This window comes from Phyllobates terribilis, unplaced genomic scaffold, assembly GCF_046119375.1.
Source record: "Phyllobates terribilis strain yellow unplaced genomic scaffold, ASM4611937v1 Scaffold_7__3_contigs__length_470593459, whole genome shotgun sequence".
NCBI classification, from domain to species: Eukaryota; Metazoa; Chordata; class Amphibia; order Anura; family Dendrobatidae; genus Phyllobates; species Phyllobates terribilis.
In genome coordinates, this window is record NW_027362767.1 from 50,130,527 (window position 1) to 50,152,205 (window position 21,679).

At 38.4% G+C, this 21,679-nt stretch overlaps 1 protein-coding gene across 1 annotated transcript in view; it reads right to left on the reverse strand.

Moving 5' to 3' along the window:
• The window catches only part of CCDC85C (coiled-coil domain containing 85C), a 186,654-nt gene that overhangs the window by 4,861 nt on the left and 160,114 nt on the right, over positions 1-21,679 (reverse strand). Inside the window, exon 4 of the mRNA XM_073638534.1 lies at positions 1,587-1,682. Coding sequence (XP_073494635.1) covers positions 1,587-1,682 — 96 coding nt within the window. The remainder of the gene's footprint in view (positions 1-1,586; positions 1,683-21,679) is intronic.

Here is a 21,679-nt window from a genome sequence, read left to right on the forward strand (position 1 = left end):
GGTGCGGTACCCTGATCCAAATAATGCAAAAGTTCTGCTCTAGCCGGACCGGGGCAGCAAATATCTGCTCTAAATAGACCGGGGTATCAAACCTCGACTCCATGGACCGGGGCAGCAAACATCTGCACTACATAGACCGGGGTATCAAACCTCGACTCCATGGACCGGGGCAGCAAACATCTGCACTACATAGACCGGGGTATCAAACCTCGACTCCATGGACCGGGGCAGCAAACATCTGCACTACATAGACCGGGGTATCAAACCTCGACTCCATGGACCAGAGCAGCAAACATCTGCACTACATAGACCGGGGTATCAAACCTCGACTCCATGGACCGGGGCAGCAAACATCTGCACTACATAGACCAGGGTATCAAACCTCGACTCCATGGACCAGAGCAGCAAACATCTGCACTACATAGACCGGGGTATCAAACCTCGACTCCATGGACCGGGGCAGCAAACATCTGCACTACATAGACCGGGGTATCAAACCTCAACTCCATGGACCCGGGGCAGCAAACATCTTCACTATATAGACCGGGGTATCAAACCTTGACTCCATGGACCGGGGCAGCAAACATCTGCACTACATAGACCGGGGTATCAAACCTCGACTCCATGGACCAAAGCAGCAAACATCTGCACTACATAGACCGGGGTATCAAACCTTGACTCCATGGACCAGAGCAGCAAACATCTGCACTACATAGACCGGGGTATCAAACCTCAACTCTATGGACCGGGGCAGCAAACATCTGCACTAAACAGACCGGGGTATCAAACAGCGACTCCATGGACCAGGGCAGCAAACATCTGCACTACATAGACCGGGGTATCAAACCTTGACTCCATGGACCAAAGCAGCAAACATCTGCACTACATAGACCGGGGTATCAAACCTCGACTCTATGGACCGGGGCAGCAAACATCTGCACTAAACAGACCGGGGTATCAAACAGCGACTCCATGGACCGGGGCAGCAAACATCTGCAATAAATAGACCGGGGTATTAAACCTCGACTACATGGACCGGGGCAGCAAACATCTGCACTACATAGACCGGGGTATCAAACCTCAATTTCATGGATCGGGGCAGCAAACACTGGACTAGATTGACGGGGACACCATATGATTGCATTTCATAAACCCAAGGTTCCTTACTCCTTACGCTGCTCTCTGGAAACATTTACATTTGCTGTATGGCACAAATAACCTCATTATTATTATTATTATGATTATTATTATTAAAGTAGTTCAATTACACATCCAGTGCAGGGGGTTTAGTAAAATACTGGCCTGCAAGAGTTAATTGTGTTGTTACAAATTGTTATTTACAAATAACAGCAACATAAAGAAAAGAAAACCAGATGTTTATAAATATCGTTACTTGTAACATAAGAAACAATTACGGTAACTCTTTTCGGCCAGGATTTCAGTATGTTCATAGCCTCTATGACTACAGGATTGAATATTTATTGTAATAAAATAATTTGTTATGACGTCTCGATTTTCCTATAGTTTGGTAACTTTTCCATAAGCTGTCATTAAAAAAAAAATGTTTTAATGATTTGTAAAGTTACCTTCATAGCGTGTACCACAGCTTCCGGCTTCTGCACGACGGGGACGTATCCTGCCGGCGGAGCGGATGATGAATCAGATATTATCCGCCCCGTGCCCTATAAGAAAAAAAAATCATGAAAATTAGGTGGTGATGTTGTGGGAGATGTAATGGCAGACATTTGCCTTCCTATTTTTCCTATTAAGAAACAGATGAACATTGTGGATTTATAAAGTTTTGTTGAGAGGAAGTTATACCCCTGCACTGTCCCCAAATCAATATTGTGGGGTTATCCTACACATACAGTACAGACCAAAAGTTTGGACACACCTCATTTAAAGATTTTTCTGTATTTTCATGACTATGAAAATTGTACATTCACACTGAAGGCATCAAAACTATGAATTAACACATGTGGAATTATATACTTAACAAAAAAGTGTGAAACAACTGAAAATATGTCTTATATTCTAGGTTCTTCAAAGTAGCCACCTTTTGCTTTGATGACTGCTTTGCACACTCTTGGCATTCTCTTGATGAGCTTCAAGAGGTAGTCACCGGAAATGGTCTTCCAACAATCTTGAAGGAGTTCCCAGAGATGCTTAGCACTTGTTGGCCCTTTTGCCTTCACTCTGCGGTTCAGGTCACCCCAAACCATCTCGATTGGGTTCAGGTCTGGTGACTGTGGAGGCCAGGTCATCTGGCGTAGCCCCCCATCACTCTCCTTCTTGGTCAAATAGCCCTTACACAGCCTGGAGGTGTGTTTGGGGTCATTGTCCTGTTGAAAAATAAATGATGGTCCAACTAAACGCAAACTGGATGGAATAGCATGCCGCTGCAAGATGCTGTGGTAGCCATGCTGGTTCAGTATGCCTTCAATTTTGAATAAATCCCCAACAGTGTCACCAGCAAAGCCCCCCCACACCATCACACCTCCTCCTCCATGCTTCACGGTGGGAACCAGGCATGTAGAGTCCATCCGTTCACCTTTTCTGCATCGCACAAAGACACGGTGGTTGGAACCAAAGATCTCAAATTTGGACTCATCAGACCAAAGCACAGATTTCCACTGGTCTAATGTCCATTCCTTGTGTTCTTTAGCCCAAACAAGTCTCTTCTGCTTGTTGCCCGTCCTTAGCAGTGGTTTCCTAGCAGCTATTTTACCATGAAGGCCTGCTGCACAAAGTCTCCTCTTAACAGTTGTTGAAGAGATGTGTCTGCTGCTAGAACTCTGTGTGGCATTGACCTGGTCTCTAATCTGAGCTGCTGTTAACCTGCGATTTCTGAGGCTGGTGACTCGGATAAACTTATCCTCAGAAGCAGAGGTGACTCTTGGTCTTCCTTTTCTGGGGCGGTCCTCATGTGAGCCAGTTTCTTTGTAGCGCTTGATGGTTTTTGCAACTGCACTTGGGAACACTTTAAATGAGAAGGTGTGTCCAAACTTTTGGTCTGTACTGTATCTAAAAAGCGCGGAGTCCTGGTAACATTTGTGTAGAATTTGTCCTTTTGTATCCTCCGGAGTCCAAAACATCCTTGTGTTAAAAGAGATTAAAAAACATGTTTGTGTGTAATTAACTCATTGTACTGGATGGAAATGAGGTGCAATACCAGAATAATACACTTTTGGAAAATAAATATTTTTTTTTTTTTTTACTATTCCCGGACAAACCTCTAATCCAGAAAAGGAAACATGTGCAACAACTTGCAATTTCTGCTGTAGAATACGATGACTGTTGCGGAGGAGTCCTGGCATGGCGGGAGGTGAGATCTGTATGTATGAGCAGCAGGATTTATTCCTATACAGAGGAAGCGTCCTGCAAGTTATCTGTACAGACAATAGTCTGCAAAGAGAAGAGGACGGAAGGGAAGCCGATTTATTTATTGTAGTTGGAATGTCCACAGGTTGTGCGGATCGCTGGTCATAGCCGATGCAGCAGCCGTCACATATAAGTAGGGGCTGATAAGAAAATCGGGTACAGGCAGAAAGTGTACCCAGTATATAAGGAACATGGCGGCCATTAGCCCCAGTCAGTGTCGGACTGGGGTGTCTGGGGCCCACAGGAGGACTTGATCCTCAGGGCCCACCCTACAGCAATATGCAAATACCTGATAGCCGATATCGCCGTTATAGTGGAGCGTCTGCTGTAAATCACAGGCGGCTCCTGCACATCTACTGTGCACATGCTATAACTGGGATGTACAATTACGGTAGTTTGCAGTAAAGGGGTTCTTTGGTTAAAAAAAGTTATCACCGATCCATGGGCTCCACAGGATAGGTGATAATAACTTACTGATCGTTTGGGTCCGAACATTGGAAACCACACTGATCGGAAGAATGGGGAACTTTTATCCCCATTATAAAATGGAGCGGCAGGTGGGACGTCTGACCACAGCTCCATTCATTCTCTTTGGGGCTTCCAGAAAAAAACAAGAGCAGCCACTGAGAGAATGAATGGATTAGTGGTCAATACGCACATGAGCTCCAGTCTAATGGGGATAAATACTCCACATTCTACCAATCAGTGCGGGTCCCAGCAGTCAGACCCCCACTAATCAATAATGTATCACTTATCCTGTGGAGAAGTGATTACTTGTTTTCCCCGGAGAACCCCTGTAAGTGCATCTTGTTCCAAGTATTTAATCACTAATGGAAATAAAGAATATTCTCCTAAGTAATATCAGAGAGAACAAATGACCGCCATACACAACACAATCCACTATACCAACACCAATAATACCATATACAAGGGAGAAATACTGCCACACCATGACTGGACTACATATTACCACCACATAGTGACCAAATAATACTACATACAAGGGAGAAATACCACCACACCAAGACCAGAACACATATTGCCACCACATAGTGACCGAATAATACCATATACAAGGGAGAAATACCACCACACCATGACCAGACCACATATTACCACCACATAGTGACCGAATAATACTACATACAAAGGAGAAATACCACCACACCATGACCAGACACCAGATATTAAGACCCCATAGTGACCGAATAATACTACATACAAGGGAGAAATACCACCACGCCATGACCAGACCACATATTACTACCACATAGTGACAGAATAATACCACATACAATGGAGAAATACCACCACACCATGACCAGACCAGATATTAACAACATATTGCGTCCAAATAATTCCCCATCATTTCTCTCCCCCACCTCCATGATTGCTCTCCCCATCCCCATCATTGCTCTCCCCCCACCTCCTCCATCATTGCTCCCTCCCATCCCCATCATTGCTCTCCCCCACCTTCTCCAACATTGTCATATCTCCCCCACCTCCTCCATCATTGTCATATCTCCTCCATCATTGCCATACCTCCCCCCACCACCTCCATCATCATTGCTATATATCCCCCCACCAGCTCCTTCATCATTGCCATATCTCCCCCCACCTGCTCCATCATCATTGCCATATCTCCCCCACCTGCTCCGTCATCATTGCCATATCTCCCCCACCTGCTCCGTCATCATTGCCATATCTCCCCCACCTGCTCCTTCATCATTGCCATATCTCCCCCCACCTGCTCCGTCATCATTGCCATATCTCCCCCTGCCTGCTCTGTCATCATTGCCATATCTTCATCACTGCCATATTTCCCCCCACCTGCTCCGTCATCATTGCCATATTTCCCCCCACCTGCTCCGTCATCGTTGCCATATCTCCCCCACCTGCTCCGTCTTCATTGCCATATCTCTCCCCACCTGCTCTGTCATCATTGCTATATCTCCCCCACCTGCTCTGTCATCATTGCCATATCTCCCCCCACCTGCTCCGTCATCTTCCCCCACCTCCCCCATTGCCATAGCATATCTTCCCCCCACCATGTCATATTTCCCCCCCACCTCCCCTATTGCCATGCCATATCTTCCTCCCACCATGTCATATCTCCCCCCACCTCCCCCATTGCCATACCATATCTTCCCCCACCAAGTCATATCTCCCCCCACCTCCTCAATCACTCAAAAAAAACAAAAAACGTATCTCTCAGCGCGCTCCCCCGCAGCACCGTCCTCTGCTTCCTGCCCGGCATCTTTCTCCCTGACACAGGCTCGCACTGCATAATGACGTCATCAAGCAACGCGAGCCTGTGTCAGGGAGAAAGATGCCGGGCAGGAAGCAGAGGACGGATCCCTCCAGCTCCGATGCCATTTTCCTCCTGTTGGCAGCGGAGCTGGAGGGATCGCTCCCTGCCCGCCGCACAGGATGAGGGCAATCTGGCCTTGGGTCCCCCGGAGCCTGGAGCTCCGAGAAGCAGGTCAGATTGACCTCATCAGCCGCACTGCAAGGGCCCTCCTGACCCTCCGGGCCCTTGCAGTGCGGAGCATCGGCGGCCATGATAACCAGGGGCCCCCGTGCGTCCTGCTCGGGGGCCCGCTGAGGACCCGGCCCACCGGAGAATTCTCCAGTATCCCGGTGCCCCATTCCTGTAAATAACACAGGATCCACCATTCACATGAGATAATGTCACAGCTCACCTCCTCCTGTACAACGACTGATAACACCTCTATATACAGTAGATAACACAAGATCTATCATTCACAATAGATGATGTCACAGCTCACCTCCTCCTCCTGTACAATGATAGATAACACCTCTATATACAGTAGATAACACAGGATCCACCATTCACAATAGGTGATGTCACAGCTCACCTCCTCCTCCTGTACAGTGACAGATAACACCTTTATATACAGTAGATAACAGAGTATCCATCAGTCACAATAGTTGGTGTCACAGCTCACCTCCTCCTCGTCCTGTACAATGACTGATAACACCTCTATATACAGTAGATGATGTGGGATCCACCATAATAGGGGATGTCACAGCTCACCTCCTCCACCTGTACAATGACTGATAACACCTCTACATACACTAGATAACACAGGATCCACCATTCACAATAAGTGTCACAGCTCACCTCTTCCTCCTCCTGTACCTTTGCACACGCTCATTAAATGCTTCAATACAAAAGATAAGGTCGGTGTCTGTTCATTGTTGCTAATGTCCATGTGAAAATCTAGAAACAATTGGAAATATGAATCTAGAAGAGCCCTAGTGGACAGTGTGAGAATTGCAACATATTGGTTTTTGCTTTTCTTTCAATGCAGATTGCTCGCTTTATCAATAATAAAGTTAACAAAAATTGTTTTTACAAGGGGTTAACCAGTCTTGGGGTACAACTCTGTAACTACAGACTAGTGAATCCTCACTGTGCGCGCTGTCTGGATTTTCTGGCATCGGGATCGTAATGCAGACATATGACCACAAGTACAGTGGGGAAAATAAGTATTTGATACACTGCCGATTTTGCAAGTTTTCCCACCTACAAAGAATCGAGAGGTCTGTAATTTTTATCATAGGTCACTTCACCTGTGAGAGACAGAATCTAAAAAATAAAAACCAGAAAATCACATGGTATGATTTTTACATAATTAATTAGCATTTTATTGCATGAAATGAGTATTTGATCACCTACCAACCAGCAAGAATTCTGTCTCTCACGGACCTGTTAGTCTTTCATTAAGAAGCCTCCTACTCTGCACTGATTACCTGTATTAATTGCACCTGTTTAAGCTCATTACCTGTAGAAAAAAAAAACCTGTCCACACAATCAATCACACTCCAACCTCTCCACCATGGCTAAGACCAAAGAGCTGTCTAAGGACACCAGGGACAAAATTGTAGACCTGCACAAGGCTGGGATGGTCTACAGGACAATAGGCAAGCAACTTGGTGAGAAGGCAACTACAATTGGCACAATTATTAGAAAATGGAAGAAACACAAGATGACTGTCAATCTTCCTCGGTCTGGGGCTCCATGCAGGATCTTGTCTCATGGGGTAAGGATGATTCTGAGAAAGATCATGAATCAGCCCAGAACTACACAGGAGGACCTGGTCAATGACCTGAAGAGAGCTGGGACCACAGTCTCAAACATTACCACAAGTAACACACTACACCGTCATGGATTAAAATCCTGTAGGGTATGCAAGGTCCTCCTGCTCATGCCAGAACGTGTCCAGGCCCGTTTGAAGTTCGCCAATGACCATCTGGATGATCCAGAGGAGGCATGGGGGAAGGTCATGTGGTCAGATGAGATCAAAGTAGAAGTTTTTGCTATCAATTCCACTAGCCGTGTTTGGAGGATGAAGAAGGATGAGTACAACCCCAAGAACACCGTCCTAACCGTGAAGCATGGTGGGGGGAACATCATACTTTGGGGTTGCTTTTCTGCAAAGGAGACAGGATGACTGCACCATATTGAAGGAAGGATGGATGGGGTCATGTATCGCGAGATATTGGCCAACAATCTCCTTCCCTCAGTAAGAGCATTGAAGATGGGTTGTGGCTGGGTCTTCCAGCATGACAATGACCCGAAACACAGCCAGGGCAACTAAGGAGTGGCTCCGTATCAAGCATTTCAAGGTCTTGGAGTGGCCTAGCCAGTCTCCAGACCTGAACCCAATAGAAAATCTTTGGAAGGAGCTGAAAATCAATGTTGCCCAGTGACAGCCCCGAAACCTGAAAGATCTGGAGAAGATCTGTATGGAGGAGTGGGTCAAAACCCCTGCTGCAGTGTGTGCAAACCTGGTCAAGAGCTACAGGAAACGTCTGACCTCTGTAATTGCAAACAAAGGTTTCTGTACCAAATATTAAGCTCTGTTTTTCTATTGTATCAAATACTTATTTCCTGCAATAAAATGCAAATTAATTATGTAAAAATTGTAAAATGTGATTTTCTTGATTTTTTTTAGATTCTGTCCCTTACAGTTAAAGTCTACGTACGACAAAAGTTACAGACCTCTCCATTCTCTGTAGGTGGGAAAACTTGCAAAATCGGAAGTGTATCATATACTTATTTTCCCCACTGTATGTGATTTGCATACTTCCGGCCACATTCCGACTAGACGTGATACACTTTTATTGAGCGAGTCTTCTCATGTCTAGTCGGCATGTGACCCCGTGTATGCAAATTGCTTACTTGTGGTCACGCTACCACCCATTGTCTGCACTGGAAAATCCTGACAGCGTGAACACACTGTGCGCTGAGAGGTTCAACAAGTCTGCAGTCACATAAAATGACTGCAGACTAGTACCCACCTTTAAAGGAAATGTGCCATCAGAACATGACCTACAATTTAACAGATGCGATTCAGATCTCCATGGGCCCCTCAATGTCCGCTCACCAATCACTGATGACTCGTGTTGTGCTTGTGATTGTATATAGCAGCCAATCTAAAGAAGCAGAAGCTACTATATAATGCTGACCGTCATACTAAGGTCTACCATTGTTGTCCTACATGGTGCAATGCTAAAGAAGCAAAGAATGGGATATCGTAACACCAAGCACCCGCATCAATGATATCATGAGCCAAGATGCCGCACCGGACATGGGCAAGGGTGGCTAAAGTAATATTCATGACATTTCAGATGCATCCACAAGAATTGCCATCGATGAGAGATATACATAGCTGTGGGTTTGCAGCATTTTCCTGAATATTGGTTCACCCTGTGCATGTTATTATTAGATCGGATGAGTGGAGGTAACCGGATGCAGCCTCTGCCATTTTCTATGATTATTCCGCTTTATAGTAGCTACAATACATAAAATGCAAACCTGGAAGATCTGCGCTGCTGAATAATAGAAAAGTCACAAGACAATTTTTCACACTTTCTTTTTCCTAACATGTAAAAGTCTGTTTGACAAATGATCCTATTTAATAAAAATACAACAATACTAAAATCATATTATGAGATGTTCTGCAATAACGTAAGAATTGGCCACCAGGGGCAGTGTTCTCTCATTTATCTCATCCCTTTAAGCCACAATATTTATCCGGTTGCTCCCGGGAGATGCAGATGAGTCCACCGCTCTCCTGAGCACCAGGCAGGCTGAGCTTTTATTACATCAAACCATTACACGGTACCTAAAGTGCTATTTGTACATCCCGGAGAAGCACTTTCCAGCAGCGGATATGTAGAATCTTGCAGCTGACGGCCTCCTGGAGCCGCTGTAAAGAGAGTTATAATCTTGGATTTGTGCTTTATGGATTTCAAAGTAGATGAGACAATCAAATTAACACCTCCATGATAAAATGTCCATCTTTTAGTGTTTTACTGCATATTACAAATTCAGAGCTGACATTTGAAAGGTTCATATTGACAACAATGAAAATTTTACTCTGGTAAAGCTTTGATGTATAAGGTTCATGGCCCCCTATGCATAAGTATATAACTGCAGTACAGACCAAAAGTTTGGACACACCTTCTCATTTAAAGATTTTTCTGTATTTTCTTGACTATGAAAATTGTACATTCACACTGAAGGCATCAAAACTATGAATTAACACATGTGGAATTATATACTTAACAAAAAAGTGTGAAACAACTGAAAATATGTCTTATATTCTAGGTTCTTCAAAGTAGCCACCTTTTGCTTTGATGACTGCTTTGCACACTCTTGGCATTCTCTTGATGAGCTTCAAGAGCTAGTCACCGGAAATGGTTTTCACTTCACAGGTGTGCCCTGTCAGGTTTAACAAGTGGGATTTCTTGCCTTATAAATGGGGTTGGGACCATCAGTTGTGTTGTGCAGAAGTCAGGTGGATACACAGCTGATAGTCCTACTGAATAGACTGTTAGAATTTGTATTATGGCAAGAAAACAGCAGCTAAGTAAAGAAAAACGAGTGGCCATCATTTCTTTAAGAAATAAAGGTCAGTCAGCCCGAAAAATTGGGAAAACTTTGAAAGTGTCCCCAAGTGCAGTTGCAAAAACCATCAAGCGCTACAAAGAAACTGGCTCACATGAGGACCGCCCCAGGAAAGGAAGACCAAGAGTCACCTCTGCTTCTGAGGATAAGTTTACCCGAGTCACCAGCCTCAGAAATCGCAGGTTAACAGCAGCTCAGATTAGAGACCAGGTCAATGCCACACAGAGTTCTAGCAGCAGACACATCTCTACAACAACTGTTAAGAGGAGACTTTGTGCAGCAGGCCTTCATGGTAAAATAGCTGCTAGGAAACCACTGCTAAGGACAGGCAACAGCAGAAGAGACTTGCTTGGGCTAAAGAACACAGGGAATGGACATTAGACCAGTGGAAATCTGTGCTTTGGTCTAATGAGTCCAAATTTGAGATCTTTGGTTCCAACCACCGTGTCTTTGTGCAACGCAGAAAAGGTGAATGGATGGACTCTACATGCCTGGTTCCCACCGTGAAGCATGGAGGAGGAGGTGTGATGGTGTGGGGGTGCTTTGCTGGTGACACTGTAGGGGATACTGAACCAGCATGGCTACCACAGCATCTTGCAGCGGCATGCTATTCCATCCGGTTTGCGTTTAGTTGGACCATCATTTATTTTTCAACAGGACAATGACCCCAAACACACCTCCAGGCTGTGTAAGGGCTATTTGACCAAGGAGGAGAGTGATGGGGTGCTACGCCAGATGACCTGGCCTCCACAGTCACCAGACCTGAACCCAATCGAGATGGTTTGGGGTGAGCTGGACCGCAGAATGAAGGCAAAAGGGCCAACAAGTGCTAAGCATCTCTGGGAACTCCTTCAAGATTGTTGGAAGACCATTTCCGGTGACTACCTCTTGAAGCTCATCAAGAGAATGCCAAGAGTGTGCAAAGCAGTCATCAAAGCAAAAGGTGGCTACTTTGAAGAACCTAGAATATAAGACATATTTTCAGTTGTTTCACACTTTTTTGTTAAGTATATAATTCCACATGTGTTAATTCATAGTTTCGATGCCTTCAGTGTGAATGTACAATTTTCATAGTCATGAAAATACAGAAAAATCTTTAAATGAGAAGGTGTGTCCAAACTTTTGGTCTGTACTGTACTATAATACACAAGAATATAACTACTATAATACTGCCCCCTATGTGCAAGAATATAACTACTATAATACTGCCCCCTATGTACAAGAATATAACTGCTATAATACTGCCCCTATGTACAAGAATATAACTACTATAATACTGCCCTCTATGTCAAGAATATAACTACTATAATACTGCCCCCTATGTACAAGAATATAACTACTATAATACTGCCCCCTATGTACAAGAATATAACTGCTATAATACTGCCCCTATGTACAAGAATATAACTACTATAATACTGCCCCTATGTACAAGAATATAACTACTATAATACTGCCCCCTATGTACAAGAATATAACTGCTATAATATTGCCCCTATGTACAAGAATATAACTACTATAATACTGCCCCTATGTACAAGAATATAACTACTATAATACTGCCCCTATGTACAAGAATATAACTACTATAATACTGCCCCCTATGTACAAGAATATAACTACTATAATACTGCCCCTATGTACAAGAATATAACTACTATAATACTGCCCCTATGTACAAGAATATAACTACTATAATACTGCTCCTATGTACAAGAATATAACTACTATAATACTGCCCCCTATGTACAAGAATATAACTACTATAATACTGCTCTCTATGTACAAGAATATAACTACTATAATACTGCCCCTATGTACAAGAATATAACTACTATAATACTGCTCCTATGTACAAGAATATAACTAGTATAATACTGCCCCTATGTACAAGAATATAACTACTATAATACTGTCCCCTATGTACAAGAATATAACTACTATAATACTGCTCCCTATGTACAAGAATATAACTACTATAATACTGCCCCTATGTACAAGAATATAACTACTATAATACTGCTCCTATGTACAAGAATATAACTACTATAATACTGCTCCTATGTACAAGAATATAACTACTATAATACTGCCCCCTATGTACAAGAATATAACTACTATAATACTGCTCCCTATGTACAAGAATATAACTACTATAATACTGCCCCTATGTACAAGAATATAACTACTATAATACTGACCCCTATGTACAAGAATATAACTACTATAATACTGCTCCTATGTACAAGAATATAACTACTATAATACTGACCCCTATGTACAAGAATATAACTGCTATAATACTGCCCCTATGTACAAGAATATAACTACTATAATACTGCCCCTATGTACAAGAATATAACTACTGTAACACTGCCCCCCCATATACAAGAATATAACTAATATACTGCCCCTATGTACAGGCATAAAACTACTATAATACTGGCGCAATGTACAAGACTATAACTGCTATAATACTACTCCATATGTACAAGAATATATCTACTATAATACTGTTCCCTATGTACAAGAATATAACTACTATAATACTGCACCCTATGTACAAGAATATAACTACTATAATACTGCCCCTATGTACAAGAATATAACTACTGTAATACTGCCCCTATGTACAAGAGTATAACTACTATAATACTGTCATTATATACAAGAATATAAGAACTATAATACTGCCCCTATGTACAAAAATATAACTACTATAATACTGCCCCCTATGTACAAGAATATAACTACTATAATACTGCCCCCTATGTACAAGAATATAACTACTATAATACTGCTCCTATGTACAAGACTATAACTACTATAATACTGCCCCCTATGTACAAGAATATAACAACTATAATACTGCTCCTATGTACAAGAATATAACTACTATAATACTGCTCCTATGTACAAGAATATAACTACTATAATACTGCCCCTATGTACAAGAATATAACTACTATAATACTGCCCCTATGTACAAGAATATAACTACTATAATACTACTCCTATATACAAGAATATAACTACTATAATACTGCCCCTATGTACAAGAATATAACTAATATAATACCGCTCCTATGTACAAGAATATAACTACTATAATACTGCTCCTATATACATGAATATAACTACTATAATACTGCCCCTATGTACAAGAATATAACTACTATAATACTGCTCCTATGTACAAGAATATAACTACTATAATATTGCCTCCTATGTACAAGAATATAACTACTATAATACTGCTCCTATGTACAAGAATATAACTACTATAATACTGCTCCTATATACAAGAATATAACTACTATAATACTGCCCCTATGTACAAGAATATAACTACTATAATACTGCTCCTATGTACAAGAATATAACTACTATAATATTGCCTCCTATGTACAAGAATATAACTACTATAATACTGCTCCTATGTACAAGAATATAACTACTATAATACTGCTCCTATGTACAAGAATATAACTACTATAATACTGCTCCTATGTACAAGAATATAACTAGTATAATACTGCCCCTATGTACAAGAATATAACTACTATAATACTGTCCCCTATGTACAAGAATATAACTACTATAATACTGCTCCCTATGTACAAGAATATAACTACTATAATACTGCCCCTATGTACAAGAATATAACTACTATAATACTGCTCCTATGTACAAGAATATAACTACTATAATACTGCTCCTATGTACAAGAATATAACTACTATAATACTGCCCCCTATGTACAAGAATATAACTACTATAATACTGCTCCCTATGTACAAGAATATAACTACTATAATACTGCCCCTATGTACAAGAATATAACTACTATAATACTGACCCCTATGTACAAGAATATAACTACTATAATACTGCTCCTATGTACAAGAATATAACTACTATAATACTGACCCCTATGTACAAGAATATAACTGCTATAATACTGCCCCTATGTACAAGAATATAACTACTATAATACTGCCCCTATGTACAAGAATATAACTACTGTAACACTGCCCCCCCATATACAAGAATATAACTAATATACTGCCCCTATGTACAGGCATATAACTACTATAATACTGGCGCAATGTACAAGACTATAACTGCTATAATACTACTCCATATGTACAAGAATATATCTACTATAATACTGTTCCCTATGTACAAGAATATAACTACTATAATACTGCACCCTATGTACAAGAATATAACTACTATAATACTGCCCCTATGTACAAGAATATAACTACTGTAATACTGCCCCTATGTACAAGAGTATAACTACTATAATACTGTCATTATATACAAGAATATAAGAACTATAATACTGCCCCTATGTACAAAAATATAACTACTATAATACTGCCCCCTATGTACAAGAATATAACTACTATAATACTGCCCCCTATGTACAAGAATATAACTACTATAATACTGCTCCTATGTACAAGACTATAACTACTATAATACTGCCCCCTATGTACAAGAATATAACAACTATAATACTGCTCCTATGTACAAGAATATAACTACTATAATACTGCCCCCTATGTACAAGAATATAACTACTATAATACTGCTCCTATGTACAAGAATATAACTACTATAATACTGCCCCTATGTACAAGAATATAACTACTATAATACTGCTCCTATGTACAAGAATATAACTAGTATAATACTGCCCCTATGTACAAGAATATAACTACTATAATACTGTCCCCTATGTACAAGAATATAACTACTATAATACTGCTCCCTATGTACAAGAATATAACTACTATAATACTGCCCCTATGTACAAGAATATAACTACTATAATACTGCTCCTATGTACAAGAATATAACTACTATAATACTGCTCCTATGTACAAGAATATAACTACTATAATACTGCCCCCTATGTACAAGAATATAACTACTATAATACTGCTCCCTATGTACAAGAATATAACTACTATAATACTGCCCCTATGTACAAGAATATAACTACTATAATACTGACCCCTATGTACAAGAATATAACTACTATAATACTGCTCCTATGTACAAGAATATAACTACTATAATACTGACCCCTATGTACAAGAATATAACTGCTATAATACTGCCCCTATGTACAAGAATATAACTACTATAATACTGCCCCTATGTACAAGAATATAACTACTGTAACACTGCCCCCCCATATACAAGAATATAACTAATATACTGCCCCTATGTACAGGCATAAAACTACTATAATACTGGCGCAATGTACAAGACTATAACTGCTATAATACTACTCCATATGTACAAGAATATATCTACTATAATACTGTTCCCTATGTACAAGAATATAACTACTATAATACTGCACCCTATGTACAAGAATATAACTACTATAATACTGCCCCTATGTACAAGAATATAACTACTGTAATACTGCCCCTATGTACAAGAGTATAACTACTATAATACTGTCATTATATACAAGAATATAAGAACTATAATACTGCCCCTATGTACAAAAATATAACTACTATAATACTGCCCCCTATGTACAAGAATATAACTACTATAATACTGCCCCCTATGTACAAGAATATAACTACTATAATACTGCTCCTATGTACAAGACTATAACTACTATAATACTGCCCCCTATGTACAAGAATATAACAACTATAATACTGCTCCTATGTACAAGAATATAACTACTATAATACTGCTCCTATGTACAAGAATATAACTACTATAATACTGCCCCTATGTACAAGAATATAACTACTATAATACTGCCCCTATGTACAAGAATATAACTACTATAATACTACTCCTATATACAAGAATATAACTACTATAATACTGCCCCTATGTACAAGAATATAACTAATATAATACCGCTCCTATGTACAAGAATATAACTACTATAATACTGCTCCTATATACAAGAATATAACTACTATAATACTGCCCCTATGTACAAGAATATAACTACTATAATACTGCTCCTATGTACAAGAATATAACTACTATAATATTGCCTCCTATGTACAAGAATATAACTACTATAATACTGCTCCTATGTACAAGAATATAACTACTATAATACTGCTCCTATATACAAGAATATAACTACTATAATACTGCCCCTATGTACAAGAATATAACTACTATAATACTGCTCCTATGTACAAGAATATAACTACTATAATATTGCCTCCTATGTACAAGAATATAACTACTATAATACTGCTCCTATGTACAAGAATATAACTACTATAATACTGCTCCTATGTACAAGAATATAACTACTATAATACTGCTCCTATGTACAAGAATATAACTAGTATAATACTGCCCCTATGTACAAGAATATAACTACTATAATACTGTCCCCTATGTACAAGAATATAACTACTATAATACTGCTCCCTATGTACAAGAATATAACTACTATAATACTGCCCCTATGTACAAGAATATAACTACTATAATACTGCTCCTATGTACAAGAATATAACTACTATAATACTGCTCCTATGTACAAGAATATAACTACTATAATACTGCCCCCTATGTACAAGAATATAACTACTATAATACTGCTCCCTATGTACAAGAATATAACTACTATAATACTGCCCCTATGTACAAGAATATAACTACTATAATACTGACCCCTATGTACAAGAATATAACTACTATAATACTGCTCCTATGTACAAGAATATAACTACTATAATACTGACCCCTATGTACAAGAATATAACTGCTATAATACTGCCCCTATGTACAAGAATATAACTACTATAATACTGCCCCTATGTACAAGAATATAACTACTGTAACACTGCCCCCCCATATACAAGAATATAACTAATATACTGCCCCTATGTACAGGCATATAACTACTATAATACTGGCGCAATGTACAAGACTATAACTGCTATAATACTACTCCATATGTACAAGAATATATCTACTATAATACTGTTCCCTATGTACAAGAATATAACTACTATAATACTGCACCCTATGTACAAGAATATAACTACTATAATACTGCCCCTATGTACAAGAATATAACTACTGTAATACTGCCCCTATGTACAAGAGTATAACTACTATAATACTGTCATTATATACAAGAATATAAGAACTATAATACTGCCCCTATGTACAAAAATATAACTACTATAATACTGCCCCCTATGTACAAGAATATAACTACTATAATACTGCCCCCTATGTACAAGAATATAACTACTATAATACTGCTCCTATGTACAAGACTATAACTACTATAATACTGCCCCCTATGTACAAGAATATAACAACTATAATACTGCTCCTATGTACAAGAATATAACTACTATAATACTGCTCCTATGTACAAGAATATAACTACTATAATACTGCCCCTATGTACAAGAATATAACTACTATAATACTGCCCCTATGTACAAGAATATAACTACTATAATACTACTCCTATATACAAGAATATAACTACTATAATACTGCCCCTATGTACAAGAATATAACTACTATAATACCGCTCCTATGTACAAGAATATAACTACTATAATACTGCTCCTATATACAAGAATATAACTACTATAATACTGCCCCTATGTACAAGAATATAACTACTATAATACTGCTCCTATGTACAAGAATATAACTACTATAATATTGCCTCCTATGTACAAGAATATAACTACTATAATACTGCTCCTATGTACAAGAATATAACTACTATAATACTGCTCCTATGTACAAGAATATAACTACTATAATACTGCTCCCTATGTACAAGAATATAACTACTATAATACTGCCCCCTATGTGCAAGAATATAACTACTATAATACTGCCCCTATGTACAAGAATATAACTACTATAATACTGCTCCTATACACAAGAATGTAACTACTATAATACTGCTCCTATGTACAAGAATATAACTACTATAATACTGCTCCCTATGTACAAGAATATAACTACTATAATACTGCCCCCTATGTGCAAGAATATAACTACTATAATACTGCCCCTATGTACAAGAATATAACTACTATACTACTGCCCCTATGTACAAGAATATAACTACTATACTACTGCTCCTATGTACAAGAATATAACTACTATAATACTGCTCCTATGTACAAGAATATAACTACTATAATATTGCCTCCTATGTACAAGAATATAACTACTATAATACTGCTCCTATGTACAAGAATATAACTACTATAATACTGCTCCTATGTACAAGAATATAACTACTATAATACTGCTCCTATGTACAAGAATATAACTAGTATAATACTGCCCCTATGTACAAGAATATAACTACTATAATACTGTCCCCTATGTACAAGAATATAACTACTATAATACTGCTCCCTATGTACAAGAATATAACTACTATAATACTGCCCCTATGTACAAGAATATAACTACTATAATACTGCTCCTATGTACAAGAATATAACTACTATAATACTGCTCCTATGTACAAGAATATAACTACTATAATACTGCCCCCTATGTACAAGAATATAACTACTATAATACTGCTCCCTATGTACAAGAATATAACTACTATAATACTGCCCCTATGTACAAGAATATAACTACTATAATACTGACCCCTATGTACAAGAATATAACTACTATAATACTGCTCCTATGTACAAGAATATAACTACTATAATACTGACCCCTATGTACAAGAATATAACTGCTATAATACTGCCCCTATGTACAAGAATATAACTACTATAATACTGCCCCTATGTACAAGAATATAACTACTGTAACACTGCCCCCCCATATACAAGAATATAACTAATATACTGCCCCTATGTACAGGCATATAACTACTATAATACTGGCGCAATGTACAAGACTATAACTGCTATAATACTACTCCATATGTACAAGAATATATCTACTATAATACTGTTCCCTATGTACAAGAATATAACTACTATAATACTGCACCCTATGTACAAGAATATAACTACTATAATACTGCCCCTATGTACAAGAATATAACTACTGTAATACTGCCCCTATGTACAAGAGTATAACTACTATAATACTGTCATTATATACAAGAATATAAGAACTATAATACTGCCCCTATGTACAAAAATATAACTACTATAATACTGCCCCCTATGTACAAGAATATAACTACTATAATACTGCCCCCTATGTACAAGAATATAACTACTATAATACTGCTCCTATGTACAAGACTATAACTACTATAATACTGCCCCCTATGTACAAGAATATAACAACTATAATACTGCTCCTATGTACAAGAATATAACTACTATAATACTGCCCCCTATGTACAAGAATATAACTACTATAATACTGCTCTCTATGTACAAGAATATAACTACTATAATACTGCCCCTATGTACAAGAATATAACTACTATAATACTGCTCCTATGTACAAGAATATAACTAGTATAATACTGCCCCTATGTACAAGAATATAACTACTATAATACTGTCCCCTATGTACAAGAATATAACTACTATAATACTGCTCCCTATGTACAAGAATATAACTACTATAATACTGCCCCTATGTACAAGAATATAACTACTATAATACTGCTCCTATGTACAAGAATATAACTACTATAATACTGCTCCTATGTACAAGAATATAACTACTATAATACTGCCCCCTATGTACAAGAATATAACTACTATAATACTGCTCCCTATGTACAAGAATATAACTACTATAATACTGCCCCTATGTACAAGAATATAACTACTATAATACTGACCCCTATGTACAAGAATATAACTACTATAATACTGCTCCTATGTACAAGAATATAACTACTATAATACTGACCCCTATGTACAAGAATATAACTGCTATAATACTGCCCCTATGTACAAGAATATAACTACTATAATACTGCCCCTATGTACAAGAATATAACTACTGTAACACTGCCCCCCCATATACAAGAATATAACTAATATACTGCCCCTATGTACAGGCATAAAACTACTATAATACTGGCGCAATGTACAAGACTATAACTGCTATAATACTACTCCATATGTACAAGAATATATCTACTATAATACTGTTCCCTATGTACAAGAATATAACTACTATAATACTGCACCCTATGTACAAGAATATAACTACTATAATACTGCCCCTATGTACAAGAATATAACTACTGTAATACTGCCCCTATGTACAACAATATAACTACTATAATACTGCCCCCTATGTGCAAGAATATAACTACTATAATACTGCCCCTATGTACAAGAATATAACTACTATAATACTGCTCCTATACACAAGAATGTAACTACTATAATACTGCTCCTATGTACAAGAATATAACTACTATAATACTGCTCCCTATGTACAAGAATATAACTACTATAATACTGCCCCCTATGTGCAAGAATATAACTACTATAATACTGCCCCTATGTACAAGAATATAACTACTATACTACTGCCCCTATGTACAAGAATATAACTACTATACTACTGCTCCTATGTACAAGAATATAACTACTATAATACTGCTCCTATGTACAAGAATATAACTACTATAATATTGCCTCCTATGTACAAGAATATAACTACTATAATACTGCTCCTATGTACAAGAATATAACTACTATAATACTGCTCCTATGTACAAGAATATAACTACTATAATACTGCTCCTATGTACAAGAATATAACTAGTATAATACTGCCCCTATGTACAAGAATATAACTACTATAATACTGTCCCCTATGTACAAGAATATAACTACTATAATACTGCTCCCTATGTACAAGAATATAACTACTATAATACTGCCCCTATGTACAAGAATATAACTACTATAATACTGCTCCTATGTACAAGAATATAACTACTATAATACTGCTCCTATGTACAAGAATATAACTACTATAATACTGCCCCCTATGTACAAGAATATAACTACTATAATACTGCTCCCTATGTACAAGAATATAACTACTATAATACTGCCCCTATGTACAAGAATATAACTACTATAATACTGACCCCTATGTACAAGAATATAACTACTATAATACTGCTCCTATGTACAAGAATATAACTACTATAATACTGACCCCTATGTACAAGAATATAACTGCTATAATACTGCCCCTATGTACAAGAATATAACTACTATAATACTGCCCCTATGTACAAGAATATAACTACTGTAACACTGCCCCCCCATATACAAGAATATAACTAATATACTGCCCCTATGTACAGGCATATAACTACTATAATACTGGCGCAATGTACAA